Genomic DNA, 18,545 nt, shown 5'->3' on the forward strand with positions numbered 1-18,545 from the left:
CATTTCAACAGCCTTGAAGATGCAAAATATTTGTTATGGCGAAGCAAATTATTGCCCATTCCTCAAAGCAAAACTATTTCAAAAACTTCACGTTGGAGGGGTTCCGGTTGACTTAAAGCAATTTTTTAGGTCATGCCACAAGTTCTAAACTGGATTAAGGTCTGGGCTTTTAATAGACCACTCCAACACATTTAAAGGTCTACTCTTAAACCACTCAAGTGTAGTTTTAGCTGTATGCTTAAGCCTGATTCTTACTCGGCGCAACCCCATTCTTACTAGCTGGTCGCAAATGGCGCAAACGGTCACGTGACCCAAAATTCCGCCACGCCCCCCGTCGCAAGCTAAAAAATCCTTGCGCGTCGCAAGGGCGCGCACACAACTTTTTTTCTGACTTCGCGCGAGCTCAACCGGAAACAGCTGACCAAGAGAAAGGAAACATGAACACTGCAGAGACCGCGGTGACCGAGAGGGTGCGTCTCTACAAACATCTGTACGACACGTCTATGAAGTTACACTGGGACAACGTTTGACAAAGTTCGTCTTGTTGCAAAGGACGAACATTCCACCTTCTCTTCTGTTTTTGCCGCAGCCGCTTAGCTCTGAGATATATATACAGTTCTACACCCAGAGTAAATTCATTCCGCATCCGCATCAGATGTGCCAGCCTCTGCTGACGTGACACCACAGGTGGCATTGTGTATGCTTTCTTCGTATGCTTTTCTTCGTCCGGTTCTTCAGCTTGTTTCCTCAACAGTGACGCCCGCTGGTCTGGAGAGAACTGCAAATGTGACGCATACTCGGCGCAAACTGCGAACTGTGAAGGGGCTGGCGCTTTCGATGACGTCATTAATGGTTCTCGAGCCAGAACAGTTAATCGGTTGCGCTGAGTAAGAATCAGGCTTTAGGGTCATTGTTATGTTGGATGATGACCCACCATGCCAGTTCGCGTTCATTCATTCGTTCATGACAACATGCCAGAAGACCCCCCTCATGGACCACCCCATCAAAGTGCCATCATGATGAGGCAACAACTGATTGCACGGCTTTAGTTGCAGTCATCGAGCGCCTGGCCATGGCGAGACGTTTTTTTTTTTTTTTTTTAAGCCATTTTCATATCAAACCGTTTCTTCCTTATTTCGGGTGACATTACGAACTACAGGTGACACGGAATTAACAGCACTTGTGATAACTTCCCATTTCTTCGCTTTTGCAGGTCCCGTAATTCCACTGCTGACACTGCTAAAAATGAGATTTTCCTTTTTGGATCATTGAAAGCAGAACTTCAATCTCAGAGCCCTTAAAGTTGTTCTTTTTGAGCTTTGATGCCATCTTCATGACTCAACACTTACTAGCACAGGAGATAAGAAGCACAGCCTTAAATGGTATTATTTTGAGCGTTATTTTTATACTATCCTCGTGCACTTAAATACGCACTGGTGGCATTGATCATTTACGCAGGTCGTTTACACACTTTTTCCGAAGTTAAGAGCGTTTGTTGAATCTGACGTGTCGTGTTCGTACGAAAAAAGTGAGAGAAATTTAGAATAAAAATACGAAAATGCTCTTTTATGAAGCCCAATGTGTTTTCCTTGATGAACAAGTTAAAATTAATTTTCATCTGACCAAAGGACCTTCTGTCATGTTTGGGAAGTCTCCCACATGTCTTTTGGTGAAAGGGCTTTCTTACTTCTTTTTTTGGGTGACGAATTGCATTTTTTTTTTTTTTAGTTTTTTCTGGAAAAACCTGTGGAAAGACTCATGGTCTGTGAGTTTTGGTTAACGGTCACTCGAGGCAGGTTTGTTGTGGGTTCATTTACTTTCCATTTTCTGATCATGGATTGTTTTTTTTAAAAAAAAAGCAACGACCGTGGTGGTAAATACTTTAGTAAGCCTGCAGACACATTTCAACACACTGGGGCAAGACTCCAATAAGACATTCACATCACTAATCTTAACACAAGTAAAGATATTTGTACCTTAATAGTTTTTTGTTTTTTTTTACTGTTAACAAAACATAAAATTTCTCTGGTATGTAACAAAACCCAGTATATGAACCAACCATAAATGTCAATTAGAGTTGTACCTTTTGTGCTATGTCACTTCATGTTGAGGTGAACTGTTATTGTTACGTCTGATTCCATTGGCAGTACAAAGGCCGATTATTGTAGAAACAAATTATCTTGGACACAAAGTAACCCGAGAGGTCATGTATGTCAAATAGGTGTGAATCTGTTTTTCACAGAGGGTTTCAAACATTTAGCAATTAAAGGTGCAACTTCCTTTAACAAATTCCAAGAAATCTGAAGTTAATGTTCTATCTGAACTCAAACAGACGTACAACGGCTCTGACGTGCATGACAAACATTTTTATTAACATCCCTCTAAGCCCAACAATTACACACCAACTAATTGACCCCAGAGCACGAGATAGGTGGTGTCATATTTCTTGTTACATGTCCAATGCTATTGTATCTTCCCAAGGATGGTTTTGCTGTGGGACGGTCCCTCACATACCGTTTCTGTGCCGTGCGTCCTTCAGTGAGTGAGTTTTGTCTAGTTACCAAACAGCGGGCTGATCGATAAGCTGACAGTTCAGTGTAAATATTATTCATCCAATCAGGACATCATGAGCAACAACTTCCTGAAATATCTGAGTCACTGTACCTGGGCAAACAATTAATTTCAAACAGATCCAACCATACGAATCTTATGTGAATTTCGTAATAATTACGTGTACACTAGGAATTTAACAAAAAAATAAAAAAAATCATGCCAACATTTAGGATAAGAGAGTCATTATACATATGCAGCATGTCATCTGATTTCATGCTAAACATATTTCTGGCTGGTGTCATGGAACCTGTCGATGCTAATCCGCTCAAAATGGCTAATAGCCGACTCAATTTGGCAGATCAAACGATCGTAATACTGTATATAATGTCCGCAAGCACCACATATCAAGATAAAAACAGGCTCCCTCCATCACTTTCCCCAACTCTGTGTAGGACATGAAACTGTTTCAATGTGTCACCTTTCAGCATGATAATGACCCCAAAAAACTGGCAAGCAGCGATAAAGCAGCTTTGTTTAAAGGCCTTGACCAAAATATTCATGTACAGACGTAAGATTCAATCTAAAAAAAAAAAAAAAAAAAACCAACTTGACACGAGCTACTCAGAAAAATGGGATAAACTGTCCAAAATCTATTGTATATGCAGCATGGAGATGGAATTTTAGTTTCCTTAACCAGCCACGTACGGTCAACACAGACCATTGCAGTGAAGACGGAAAGAAGAAGAAGAAGAAAAAAAAAACTAAAGAAAAAACACATGGAGCCAATGGACCCCACATCGTGTGCCTACATTTCTCAGCTTTGAGAAATGACAGAGAATTCTTGTTTACACTAAAGCGGAGGGACGAGCAGCCGGTGTTAATCAACAGTTTGATATTCAGACGTAAGAGGGACTGGGGGGGGGGGTTATCCTGTGCACCCACATGAACCTCACATTCTGCTTTTCCTTTGGAGGCTGTTGGCCCCTCTCCTCACCTCATCCGCTCCTCTGCATACTTCTGTCTTTTGTTATGTTGCTTTAAATATTTTGTCTGGGAAGGAACCAATCAATTTCCTAATGCTACAGGGTGTCCGTCATCAGGGGATTTCAGGTGGCGTGAGTCCTGCATGTGATGTGCACAGGCACGCGGTAACAGAGGATTAGAGAAAGCTAAACAACAAAGCTATTGGGGGCTGCATCAACACTTTGATAGAGCAAAAATACACAGATGGTAACGGTAGAAGTGTTTCAAGAATTAAGTGGCTTGAATGAATCTCCTTACTGGGGCAGGAAACCAGATTTCCAATTATTGGCAATGGCTGATGGATTCTTAACTTCCCCAGTCATTTGTATATACATAGATGCATACATATACATAGGTTAAAGGGATAGTTCGCCTCTTTTGACATGAAGCTGTATGACATCCCATATTAGCAATATCATTTATGAACATTTTCTTACCCCCTGCTGCGTCCTGTGAGCCGAGCTCCAGCCTCGTTTTGGCGTTGACGAAGGTAGTCCGGCTAGTTGGGTGGGACTTAAAAAATAAAGCGTTTTGCTTCTCAAAACAATATGCGTTCAAAAGAGTAATATATTTGCATCACAAAATCGTTAGCCAGAAAAAGTCAGACCTCACAATCGCTTGGTGCCATTTCTCTCTACCTTCAATCGCCAAGCAATTGTGAGGCCTGACTTTTTTCTGGAGAATGATTTTGTGATGCTAATGTATTACTCTTTTGAACGCATATTGTTTTGAGAAGAAAGACGCTTTATTTTCAGGACCCTAGCAAATTAGCCGGACTACCTTCGTCAACGCCAAAACGAGGCTGGAACTCGGCTCACAGGACACAGCGGGGGGTAAGAAAATGTTCATAAATGATATTGCTAATATGGGATGTCATACAGCTTCATGTCAAAAGAGGCAAACTATCCCTTTAACTTTGGAAGCTTTGTATTTTCTTTGTTAAAGAAGAAAAAACTAAACAAAATACACCTGTCTCGCTTCCAGTTCAATATGCTTAAGTTTTTTAAGAAATGTCCGAATCAAGAAAAACACAAATACATACTCTGCTTGTTGTTCCAACCACGTTGATATTTATTTTTACTTTGTAGCAGCGTCTGTAGGCATGTTCTGATGTTCTACACCGATGTAAGTGATATAAACTGAAACTAAATAAACTAAATAAAGACAAAGGGGGCTTCAGTGACACTTTGAAACCTCCACTTAATGACATACCTATTTTTTTAATTTTATTATTTTACAGAAATGCAACGTAAAAGAGCATGTTTTCATTAGTGTATAATTGTGTGAATAGAAGAGTAATTAGTTGTAATTGATTGCTGACTACTGGTGGGTAAGCATAGAGTGTTGTGCATGACTCCCCCCTTTTTCTGTTCTATTCTTTTCTTCCAACTACACCTACACAACCAGCTTTGGACCTAAAAATGAGCAAAGCCATACTTCCATCTGAGGGTTGAAATTTTTTTTTTGGAAAATACTCTTGCCCACGCTTTACACTCTGTGTTTGTTTGTCTGTCTGTCTGGTATCCTTCTGTGAATGCAGATGCCAAAACAGGACATTCCAAACAAAACACACAAATATACACACACTGTATGGAGCACAGTGGTGCATAATGCTACCACATGGCAGCTGAACATAAGGAGAACCATCAAAGGAAATTTGATCCAGCAACTCTGTCTTCTTTAGTTCCTCGTTCTAGGGAAGAATTTTTATGACTGTACGAAGTGTGTTGAAAATCCTACAAATATTTGAAACTAAAACACATCTCCATCACCCCCCTCTCTCACCTGTCCACCATGTTGGGATCAGCATTCCTGGACAGCAGAAGCTCTACACAACGGGCAATTTTGTCCTCACTGGCAGATGCGGTGCAACTTGCCATGAGAACAGTCCAATTATCTGTGGACAAGCAAACAACAATTCAAGAACCAATTTTATCTAGGCAAACATTTAGTTGAGCATATATTAAAAATGACGTCAAACGTTAATTAAGCAGAAAACAATTAAAGAGACAATGGGATGACAGCTTCTTTTGGACTGGGAAAACCTCAGACATATTGCTGCTGACAAAAAACACCTGTGTGGAAGTTGAATCACTCACACACACACTCTTTGACGTGGCTGTTTCTTGGAAACTAAACACATCAAATGCACCTGGCAGCTAAAATGCAAGAAAGCTTTAAAAATTTTTCTGGCGTTGAAATTAGACTTTTATGACTGTATCGGTTATTTCCAAGATCAGATTCCATGCGTCACTTGATTGCTTTTATTACATAAATGTAAATAAAACAGCAATTAGTTGATGTAAAAAAGATTACATATTGGCCCTCATTTATCAAGCCGTCGTAGAAAGCATCGTATATATGAGCGGAGAACTCGTCGTACGCAGAGGCTCAAGTGAGATTTACAGAACATGCGTACCACACCAATCCCATCGTAAAACCGAGCGGCTGTTGATAAATCCGGTGGCTGAAATCCATCGTAATGATCCTAACCACGCCTTCTACAAAAGGGGGTTGAGAGGCCGCACCTCTAGAGTTTGCGACATGGATAGACGAAAGGCGGCAAAGAAACGCTGGCGTTGGCGATGTAAATCGCAGACAGGACGAGTTATGTATTTTCCCCTACTGTGATGGTCAATAAAATGTGATAAACTCCAGATTAAATGAAATCTAAAATTAAACGATGTTTTACTTTTTCTCCAATAAGATCAGTAAGAAGTGGTCCGATATGAAATTGGCCTAAAAAAGAAGGTCGCAGCTGGGGGGGGGGGGGGGGGTGTCTGATCCAGGTTTGGATTTGAGTGCCTTGGAGGAGAGGGTGGCTGGCCTGATCGGGGCTACGAAACTTGACACTGATGCGCCCATGCTAGAGCTCGAGAATGGTAAGAATGACTGCACACCCAAGACGTTTAAATAACACAGTTGCTTTAATATTCAACACAAATGAGGTTCCTAATCAAACTAATAGTTTTCATTCACAGATGAATCCGAAGTGGCATCCGGGCAACCTGACCCGCGCAACGAATACGCGGCCCCGCCAACATCCGAAGCCTCTGCCTCTGCCCCCCGGTCTGCCTCGTCACACCGGCCAGCCGTGTTGACCACAGAGGTCCTGGAAAGACAAACAGAGATCGTGAAGTGGATGATGGCTTTGACACACACCATGCAATCTATCGACAGTACATTGAAAGACATAAATGAAACACTGAAGTCACAGAATAAATGCTGAAAGAAATCCTTGTTCTCCTTTCTTTTTTCCTTGAATAACAGAATGCTTACCAAAAGTCAGAATAGCTGAATACGTCCCTCTCTCCTCCTGAGCGCTCTTGGCTGTGCAGGCAGGTGGAAGGGATCTCTGGGTGCGGGGTCCTCTGGATGTACACCTGGAAATGGCACTCCATTCTTTTGGGCAATGTTATGGAGATCCCCGCATGCAATAATAATATTGCATACCTTTTCGGGCGTATAGGGTTCCCCCCGCAGCCGAGAGACAGATCCAGCTTTAGGAGCCCTATACACCTCTCCACAGTGGCACGCGTGCGCGTATGCGCAGTGTTAAAGCGTCTCTCCTGTTCGGTGTGAGGGTGCGCGGTTGAATAATGAGCCATCACTCTTCCAATTACAGAGTTGTACTTGTTTAATTTAATTTGCGTTTATGTTTATATTTATGTTGAAGTCAAATAAAACATGGGCCTTCTTTGAAGTGATAAGTCTGTAATTTTAACCTAGGGATTTGTTGCGACTCCTGAGCACGCACTAGTGACGCTGCTGTGTTGCAGTCACAGCAAGTCAAAATGGAAAAGTGCGTACACCGGCCTCAGACCTGTCGTGGCGATTTCATCTTTCCTGCGTTCACGATGGATTTGATAAATGCCAACCTTTGCGCAGAAAAGAACATACACACGACCTACGCACGTTTTTGTCTTACGCAAGTTTGATAAATGAGGGCCATTATATGCAGACCAGACAAACCGCGTAAATCATCCACAAAACATTGCGCAGGCACACCAATGTGGGTGATAAGAAGATGATTGAGGTTTAGGAGTTCTGTCAATAGTTTACATGTTGGCGTTTATAGGTGCATTTTAAATGTTTAGCTTTTTGACTTGGTTAATTACTTTGTCACCAAGATTTACAGCTAAGCCATCACACTTTTACACCTTTTCTAAGGTGAAAGGGTGTCTGATTGCAAAGTTTTTCTCTGGCTCGTTATTGCCAATATCTAAGATATTGCTTGGTATAAACCCTGGTTCATGGTGTCATTGGCAACTAGATCATTGATGAGACTTATTCTTATTTAAAAACTCAAGTTGTGTAAAGTGTTATGCTTGAGGAAGTTATAAAGAAAATTTTGAACAGAACCAAGTGATGGAGAAGGACAGCTTCATATCTGGCATCAGGAAGTGTGGCTGTCTTTATACAACTGTAGCCAAAGAGTTGTCTCCTTATCGTTTCCTTGGTATGAGCAGCAACGCGCTCAATTCCTGTTTAGTTCCAGCAATAATTCAGTCCAGTTTGAGTCCATCACGGTTTGCATCAAAATGTTTCTGAATAAATGTGTATACATATGTGTGCACACACACTTACAGGGGCCTCTACATCTGTACGTAGATTTCTGAGTCTTTGTGGCTGTGGATGTTTGGCTAAATATCTGTGTGTGAATGTGTGTGTTTACATTATGTGTGTGTGGGTGTAAACCAAACTGCCTGGTTTGCGTCTAAGGAGGACTGGAGTAAATAAATCTGAGGTCTCAGAATTGGTGAGAGAGCAGGACAGCAGCATGGTGACCGTTATCAATCACTGGCGCATTCCTCCTCTCAGCTTCGCTGCTTGGACAAACACCATCAGGACGTGACCACACGTCATCCTCCCGTTTAATTGTTTCCTTCACCTGCCTCAAGCATCAGATGTTGAGCCCATGCTAAATCAGTCACACACACAGTTTAACTCGGCATTCTGGACTGAAATCTAATTAACATCAGATATCAAGAGCATGACTAGTGCTTAGGCTTAAATCTAGGTCCGGTGACTTTGAGCGGACATGTGAAGGTTTTCTTTGGACACTTCAGAACCAGACTGATAGTTTCCTTAAACTTTCCTTCATTTTTTTGCACATGCTCACAAGCCAGTGACATGTGGTACAAATTCATGCCAAAATTTTATTGTAAATCCCCAGACTGAACATTGCTTATATACCTGAGGCAATCGCTGCAATTCACCAAATACCAAGTTTTTGTGTGCGTTTGTGTATAAAACAAGGAAAATCTTTTAACCAGACTGACCTAAATACAACAGATGCCTTCAATTTTTATTGCTTTGGGATGAGGGTGCAGTCAGCATAAACCAAGAACACAAAGGATCAGCAGAGTGTTTCTCCAAAAGGTCCTCTTTGGCGTCATCACCATAAAGTAATGTCAGATGAAGAGTACTGAAGCATATGTCTAATCGGTTCCCTGGTGCTTGGCTGGAGCAGGTGAAGAAATTGAAAAAATGTGCCAAAGGGAGAAATAGCTGGACACCAATGCAAGAGGGACCAAGAGGGTTACATGTGGCTGTCTGGTATTCAGAACTGAAGTGTAGCGATGAAATACCATTGCTGAAACAAACCATCTGTCCTAATTGATCTAAATTCTTATTTTAAGTGGTGGGCAAGGGATAAAAGATAAATGAGCCTTTATCAACCATCCATCAATTTAAAGTAATTTGAACACGGTCATTTGAAAAAGAAACTAAATGTTTCCTCTAGGGTTTTCATACCAAGAAAGAATTAGGGGGGGGATAATAAATAAATAAATCTTCTGGTCCTTACCAGGTCTTAAAATAAAGTGAATACTTGAAAGTGAATATTTTAAACAAAAACAGACTAAATGTAGAAGTGTGTGAACAACTGACTACACCCAACTAAGTGACCTTTCACGTCATTACTTAAAGTTATCATTTTCTGTGGACCTTTATCAATCTCACAATGTTGAGAATTTTGGTCCACTCTTCTAAAATATTGCTTCCATGTATTGATGTCTTTGGGCATTCGTTTGTTCTTCGTTAGCGACTGGTATGATCCAACAGCAAGGTGGTTTCTAGTCAGGAATTCATTTATCAATATTCTTGGCTAGTTCTCAGTGTGCACCAGCATCTATTGAAGGAGAAACTATAAAGGGAGGATTAAAGTTTGATTTTTGTGGATCTAGATGCTTAAATAGCTTAAGAGTAATGCATCCAAGTTCAAGAAAAAACAAACAATGGTAACAATAAGTAAACTGAACTATCAGAGCCAGACAAAAATGAAGTTAATACAGTTTAACCTTTAGCTGCAGTAAAACTGAATAGCTGGTGGGTTTCATCTGATAACAAGTGTTACCTTGACTGGAGTAGATAGGAGCATTCATGACCCGCCTGCTGGGAGTGGACTGGCTGGCCGGAAAAGGGCCACTTTAAAAATTATTATTTTGATGTCAGATATTTCTGGCATCAAGTTTAGCTGTAATCAGGACTGCAACACTGCCCTGGCCTTTAACTTACAATTTCCAAGCAACTATAAATTGGTCTCATTAATTGAAACCATTTTCAGTAAACAATAATAATGAAAGCCTTTTTAAGTGCATATAGAAAACAGTTTTTTTTTTGTTATGATGTAAAGAAACATTCTATTCAGGAATCATCACCTGTCTTTGCTTCTCATTAAAAAAAGCTGATTGGCAAACAGATTATTTAAATGAGTACTACAAAATAAAATGCTCAACAACTTCTGTCCATTTACTCACGTAAAGGAAAGGTAACAGGCTTACGCAACCCATCTAAGACCGCCATCAAATCATAGCACTATGCATCATACTTTATTTGCTATAAACCAGTAAATAGAAATGTGCTTAATCATCAGATTTTATGTTGTGGCATTTCAGAAATTAATCTTGTGTTCACTTGACAATTCTATGGAAAAGAAATTAAAACAAATACCGGTAAAAGAATAATGGAATATTATGTCTTTCCGACCAAAACAGAACTGGTTCCATTCCGTCTGACAAAAATCAGCGTTTCTGATAAAAAAAAAAAAATAAACAAGTTCGGAAGCTGGAAGAAAAAACAAAACAAAAAACTATTCCAGCTGGAAATAAATAAAAATAATTAAAGGTTTCAAGTAAGATCGAATGATGATAACATCTGTCGTAACGTCAAAGGCACGCGGTAAGCATTATTTAAAGCACGGACTAGTTTGCAAGAGAACGATGTGGTTCTGAGAATTATTAACAGAATCAGTATCAGAACCAAGGCTAATTTAGTGAAAAGGTTGCTATGTAGAGAGAAGACCAAGTTAAATTATAATGTGTTTTATAACTAAACAAACATTTTGCAAAAATGTAAATGTAGCCATTTGGCTAAAACTAATAGTTCAATACTTGTCCTGTAAGAAAGAAAAATAATCATGTAAACATACTAAAGGAAAACAAACAAACAAACAACAACAACAAAAACAACCTAATACTCAACTTATTTAAAAAAAAAAAGAAATCTGAATTATGGTCAACTATAATGGTCTGACCTTTGCTGAAATTAGCAGAAGCCCCTCTATCGAGTAGCAATTTGGCCAGGTCATAGTTCGCCATATTGACAGCATACATCAGAGGAGTCCATTCAAAGCCGAGCCTGGTTTCCACATCCATACCTGTCCACACCAAAAACAACAAATTAACACTTTTTAAGGTTGTTATACAATTTTTTTTTCTCCAAAAAGTACAGTGTACGCATGCATTTACAATGGTTGTATCAAATGCCATCTCAATGGCATATTTCCACATTCAATGTATAATATCCAAAACCTCAAATGTTAAAACCAATAATTATCCAACAAACAAATATGCAAATAGTAAAATATCTAGGTTCAGCTTATACATGTACACACATTTCCAGGAATATTGGGCAGTTTTTTTTAAAAACGCAGCAAAAACTCAGAACTGACATTTTCAAATTCCTCAAACAAATTGCGACCCTCCCGCCCCCAGGTGGCACTACCTCAAATCACCATGGGCACATGGGCTCTGGAATACTTTGGAAAACCATGGTCACTCATCGCAGTCTACCACTACATCTAGAAATGTAACCTGAAACCCTATCACGACGGCTGGACGTTTTTGAAACACTAACAGCGGGAATATCGTTTGTGAAGCAAAACAACAGAAGGACGGTAAACTATTCACAGTGAATGTAATTGGGACAATGGCTGAGACATCTGGTGGACAGTTTGCATCTCTAAGTTTAGATAACATGCTTGATGATGGGAATATGTTTTGGGAGGATGTTATAAATAACAAAAAGCAAACAAGGCAACGATCAGACAGTGAAGGGGATTCCATAGAATCAACGATAATGGCGAAGAAGAGCAAAGCTGAACTGAGCAACCCATTGAGAGCCCAGGATGAAGTTTGGAAAGTGATTGTAGTTTTTGATCAAAAAGGAGGACCCGATATGCACCCAATTCATATAACCAAAGCAATTGAGAAGGAAATGGGCAAGATTAATCATGCGCGGTTCATGGGAAATGGAAGGATATTGATCTTTGCAAACTCTAAGGAGCAGCAAAATAACACTCAAGAAAACTACACTCAATTCACTTAAGATAACATCACACATTCCTGGTGCAACATCTAAGAGCAGAGGGGTAATATCTGGAATTCCAATTTCGGTAACAATAGAGGAGATTATGGAAAGTTTAAAAGAGTACGGTGTTGTTGAAGATAAACGCATGACAAAAGGCAAAGAGAAAATAGAAAGTATGTCTATTTTGTTATGCTTCAATAAAGAAATACCAACCAGAGTTCAAATGGGCTATATGTCTTATACAGTGCGAGAGTATACTCCCCCTCCATTAAGATGCTTTAAGTGTCAACGATTTGGTCATGTTGCTAATCAATGCCGAGGAAAACCTAGATGTGCTAAGTGTGGAGGAGAGCATGAATATGGTAAATGCGAACAAGATGCTGTATTGAAATGCTGTAATTGTGGAGGCAACCATAGTGCAGCTTATGGAGGTTGTGAGAAACACAGAGGCCAGAGAAGTCCAGAAGTATAAAATCTCCCATAAAGTTTCTTATGCAGAGGCTGCAAAGAAAATTGATATTGTGAAGAAAAATAACCTTGAAGTTCCTCACGATATAATTGAACAAAAGACTGGGAGGTTAAGTGCTAACAACCCAGTAGGAGCAAACCCCAGAGTGAATCCCAGGAGTTATGATGAGAGAATCCAGCAGGCCAATAAGCCTGATGCTCATCAGTCAGAATGCTGCCAATTCAAAAAGAAAATGTCAGAAGAAATGATGTTGGTTAAGAAAAGTGACTTTCTTGCCTTTATTTGCACAGATCTCCCACAGGGAATTGATAAGGTCAAATTAATTGTAGAAACTGCCAATGACTTTTTAGGATTCAGTTCACAAACAAGATACAAGAGATGATGAATAATAAATATGCTGGGCAAAATACTAGTTAAAAGTTTGATGGTACTTCTCATTCTACAATGGAATGCTAGAAGTTTAATTGCGAATGGCCAAGAATTTAAGAGATATGTACATGAATTAGAAAAGAAACCTGAAGTAATATGCATTCAGGAAACATGGCTTAAACCACACCTGGATTTTATACTGAAAGGATACAATAGCATCAGATATGATAGAGAAAAAGGTAGAGGTGGGGGGTGTATGACATTTATTAAATTAGGAGTTCCGTATAGATATACTAAGTCCAAAGATCATGAATGTGTGATTACTGAAATATTTAATGACGTTAGTGGGAATTTTACAATCATTAACTATTACAACCCATGTAAACCATTAACTAGTGAATTATTGAAAAGTATTGTCAAGGAAAACGGCAGAGAGATTTGGTGTGGGGACTTCAATGCTCACAATAGTTTATGGGGCAGTAAACAGACAGATTTGAATGGTGAAGCAGTAGAAGACATGATGAATGACAGAATGTTAGTATGTTTAAATAATGGCCATGGCACTACAATTAATATTTATAAAAATGAAATGTCCTGTATTGATCTTACCTTAGTAAATAGGAAAATTGCTAGTAGATGTGAGTGGGAAATAGATACAAATACAAGCATGGGTAGTGACCACTTCCCAATTATATGCCAAGTTGATGTTGAGATTAAGATTGAACAAGGCTATGTTCCTCAAAGATGGGTTTTTTAAAAAGCAGACTGGGAGAAATATGTAGAAATATGTGAAGGAAGTGGAAATCTATCCATTAATAATGAACAAACAGTTGATGAAATGAATGGAAATGTCAGTGCGTTTATATTTTCTGCTGCTAGTCAAAGTATTCCTATTAATCAAAATCAAAAGAAACAAATTAATGTTCCATGGTGGAACGATAAGTGCTGTAAAGCCATCAAGGATAGGAATAGAGCCTTTAAAATACTACGTAGAACACTTACGATGGACAATCTTATTAGTTATCAAGGGAAGAAGGCTGTAGCTCGGAAAATAATTAAAGAGACTAAGAGGGAATCATGGAGACAATTTCAATTTCAAATTTCAAACAACTTTGAATGAAGTTTGGATGATGATAAAGAAGATGATAGGAAAATATAAACCTCCTCATATCCCTGTTTTAATCAAAGATGGGATTCAAGCCATTTCAGATATTGATAAAGCCAATATGCTGGCTAAAGGTTTTGCAGATATACACAAGGGTAACCATCTTGAGGAACGATATAAAAAACGGAAAGAATGAAAGTAAACCGAAATATCTTATACACCAAAGAATCAAATATGTCTTTTATGGATTCAGAGTTTAATATGACAGAACTTAAAAGGGCATTAAATAATACTGCATACTCTGCTCCAGGGAATGATAACTTATGTTATGTTATGTTCAGGAAATTACCGAACAATATTTTAGAAAAAATACTTCATCTTTTTAACAAAGTACGGAATGAAGGGAAATTACCATTTATATGGAAATGGGCGAGAATCCTTCCATTCCCTAAACCAGGGAAAGACTCAAGTGACCCAGGAAATTATAGACCTATTGCACTCACTTCACATCTTGGCAAACTAATGGAAAAACTTTTAGTAGCACGTCTAAATTATTTCTTAGAATACACCAACCCTCTTAAAGGATATCAAACAGGATTTAGGAAGTGCAAGTCAACAACTGATGCTTTGGTAAAAATATGCAATGAAATTGAAAAGTCATTAGTAATGAAAGAAGTGATGGTTGCAGTGTTTCTGGATATTGAGAAAGCTTATGATACTATGTGGAGAGAAGGTCTTTTGATCAAGCTAGATAAATTAGGAATTCATGGGAAAATGTATAACTATATACTTAACTTCCTTTCTCAACGGTCCATATGGATCAAAGTAGGTGATACACTATCCGATGAATTTATTGTAGAAAATGGTATTCCTAAAGGAAGTGTTATTAGTCCAATCTTGTTCAATATAATGATAAATGACATATACGAGAAACTGGGAGAAAATAATGAAGGTTTATTATATGCAGATGATGCTGTCATCTGGAGAAGAGGGCGCAACATCACATATGTTAATGGCAAGATGCAAAAGGATATTAATATACTTGAGCAATGGGGAGTGGATTGGGGTTTTAAATTTTCTGTACAAAAATCACAGGTTGTGTATTTTGCCAGGAAGAAAGTTCATGAAACCCACAAACTTATGCTATATAATCAGCAACTTGAGAGAAGGGAAAAATTTAAGTATCTGGGAATGTGGTTGGACTCCAAACTCACATGGAAATATCATATCGAATATATTGAAACCAAATGTAAAAAGGTAATTAATCTTATGAGGATGGTCACTGGACATAACTGGGGAACTGACAGGCAATCTTTGACTGACATATATATAGCACTGATCAGATCAAATATTGAGTATGGCTGTCTAATATATAGCTCAGCATGTAAGTCTTCCCTTAAGAAAATTGAAAGAATGCAATTTAGGGCTCTAAGGATTGCCCTAGGTGCCTATTCAACAACTCCTACAAGTGCTTTATTAGTAGAAGCCAAGGAACCTCCTATTAAGTTCAGATATGATAAATTGTCATTAACCTACTGGGTCAGGCTGAAGGGAAGTTCTAACAACCCATCTCTCTCTGTATTTAATGATTGTTGGGAATATTCTAAAAAGTCCAATGAGTTTGGTTGGAATATTGATAAATTAGTTAATAATTATGGTTTAAAAGAGATAAAATGTGGACCAGCATTAGCTATAAGTTGTATTCCTCCGTGGGTGCTCCCTGATCCAATAGTAAACATTGATTTATTGGCAGAAAAAAGAGAACATAGTATCAAACAAAGTTTTACTAATGCTTGCTTAAACTATTTGAATAATTATTATGGATATATGAAAATATTTACAGATGGATCTAAAGACCTCAATGGTCGGTGTGGTATTGGTATTTACATCCCAGAATTTGATAAGAGATACAAATACAGAGTGAGTGACTTCCTATCAATATACTCAATAGAAATGACTGCAATAATAACAGCCCTACGATGGGTGGAAGAGATCAAGCCTCTTAGAACAATTATCTGTACTGACTCTATGGCAGCACTACAAAGTTTTATAACAGGAAACACAACACGTGAGGATCTGATATTAGAAGTGAAGCACCTGTTATTAAATATTTCTAACCTAGGATTAATAATTCAGTTTTGTTGGATTCCAGGCCATTATGGCATTATGGGAAACGAAATGGCTGACAAATTAGCTAAAAAGGCAATGGAATCAGAGCAAGTTACGATTCAAGTTCCAATGGGCAAAGGTGATATTAAAGCATTTATCCAAGCAGAAATTATGAAAAGATGGCAAGATGAATGGGAAGCAGAGAGTAATGCCAGACACTACCATCAGAACCAGAGAAGTATAGGAGGGAAAAGAATTACATCATTGGGTCTTAACAGACAGGAAGAAGTCGCATTTACCAGACTGAGATTGGGTCATACAGGCCTTAACGCTAGTTTACATTTGATAGGGAAAAGTAATGGCATGTGCTCAGAATGTCAAGTGTTAGAAGATGTTGCACATGTTTTATTTAAATGTAAAAAGTTTGATCAATCCAGACAGATATGGAAAAACCTTGAGGCAGAAAATGAAATTAACAATGTATTGCAGGAACAAGAAATGAAAGAAATAAGAATCCGATGTTTACTTATGTATCTAAATGATACAGGTTTATTGAAAAGAATTTAATAATGTTTTATTTTTAATTTTATTTCTGTTTATTTGGTTTTGTTTTAGTTTACTTTGTTGATTTGAAATGAAATGTCATAGGCTATGTCCTTATTACACACTCCTGTGAAGTAGTTCAGTAGGTGGCGGTATATGTCGAAAAGATATGACCCGCCATTAAGCAGAAGAAGAAGAAGAAGAAGAAGAACCCTATCACACAAGAATTAAGCCGTATCAAATATGTGCACATACGCAGTCAAATTTAGTAGGAACACATTGCAAAGAAAGACAGTGGAAATGTGTTCTGGGGTCAGATGAGTCCATGTTTCAGTTGCTTTTAGAAAAACTGATATTTGGTCCTACATGCCAGAGGAGAAAAACCATCCGGAGAAGGGGTGCATCAGTGCTTGTAGAATGGATGAAGTATATGCAATACTATTAATGAATAGGTTTACGTTGCAAATTTGGAGAGACATGCTTATCATCAAGATGTCTTTTCTAGGGAGGTCCACTGTTGTTTTTGCAGGACAATGTCAAATCGTATTCTACATGACTGAAACAGCGGCTTCATAGATACAGTGGGTGTGCTTGGCTAGCCTGCCTAGAATCCAGATCTGTCTTCTATTGAAAATATACGATACATTATGTGGAGGAGAGTCAGACGTTGAAGACTATGGGCTTCTGAGTAGATAAGATCTTTCATATACTGCCACTTGATTTATCACCAACAATAAAGCGGTTTCATCATAAATATCAAGCAAGTACTTGCCATTGTCCAGCAGCTGTTCAACAGCATCTGTGTCTCCTTCATTAATGGCTCTTTTAAACACTGAAACATTGACTTCTTCATGGGGTACAATAGAATCCAGATCCTGAGGAAGCAGAGGAGTGACCATAAATCAACCTTTAATCATTTTACGCCAAGAAAGGGGAAAAAAAAGGAATTATTACATTATGACAAACTCTCATTCATCTATGGGGTCATAATTTACCTGTGATTTATAGGTGAGAATTTGGAGGGATGTTCAGCTGTATTACTGTTAATGTTAGTTATAAGTAAGTCAAGTGCAAGTCATAAGAGTTGATAGAGACATTTACAATTGACTGGATCTATGAAAATTAAACAAAAGAATAATAATTTTTTAGAATATTTTTTCATAGTAAATCATTTTTAAAAAGGAAAGCGTTTCTCCATCTATTACTGAGTGCCTGAACAGCATATTTAGACTGTGAAAGGTCAAAACCAAAGAGAGGGGCAAAGAGCACCTTTTTCAATTTTTTTTAATTACTATCTAAAAAAAAAAAAAATAAATGATTAAATCTATTACAATTTTATATCCTGTTTGATAGGATATAAGGTCATTTGTGGGTAAAAGACAGTAGGCCTAACAATAGTACCAGGCGGGAAGAACAAAAACTACAGGGCTTGACGCCTAGCTAATGTTTAGCCTGGGAAGCTAATGTTAGCTATTGATACGCAATTGTTCCATGCTAGTGCTACCGTTCAGTTCTACAGGCGTAACCTGAAGGAGGAAAAGATGCACTTTCTAACCTTCATGCAAGAAGACTTCTCATTCGAACAAAAGCCCATATCCCAGTCATCATGGCTGATGTCGCTTTCATCTCCAGCGGGAAAGTAGTCCATGGCACTGCACCTAAATCCAGCCAAACGCAAACTAGTCGGTACCCGACTCACGGACTGGTCAGTGGGCGGAGTGTGAGACGCTATCAAAATTTGAGACACCTGTTAGTTAACCATAAGAAATCAACAATAGGACA

General features: G+C 38.6%; 1 protein-coding gene across 1 annotated transcript in view; it reads right to left on the bottom strand.

The window, feature by feature from the left end:
• The window catches only part of asz1 (ankyrin repeat, SAM and basic leucine zipper domain containing 1), a 35,939-nt gene extending 17,528 nt beyond the window's left edge, over positions 1-18,411 (bottom strand). Inside the window, exons 1-4 of the mRNA XM_075471200.1 lie at positions 18,319-18,411; positions 17,536-17,638; positions 11,114-11,236; positions 5,362-5,473 (exon numbers count right to left, since the gene is read on the bottom strand). Of these exons, the coding sequence (XP_075327315.1) occupies positions 5,362-5,473; positions 11,114-11,236; positions 17,536-17,638; positions 18,319-18,411 (431 nt within the window). The remainder of the gene's footprint in view (positions 1-5,361; positions 5,474-11,113; positions 11,237-17,535; positions 17,639-18,318) is intronic.
• Positions 18,412-18,545: the final 134 nt, after the last annotated feature.

This window comes from Odontesthes bonariensis, chromosome 7 (assembly GCF_027942865.1).
Source record: "Odontesthes bonariensis isolate fOdoBon6 chromosome 7, fOdoBon6.hap1, whole genome shotgun sequence".
Taxonomy (NCBI): domain Eukaryota; kingdom Metazoa; phylum Chordata; class Actinopteri; order Atheriniformes; family Atherinopsidae; genus Odontesthes; species Odontesthes bonariensis.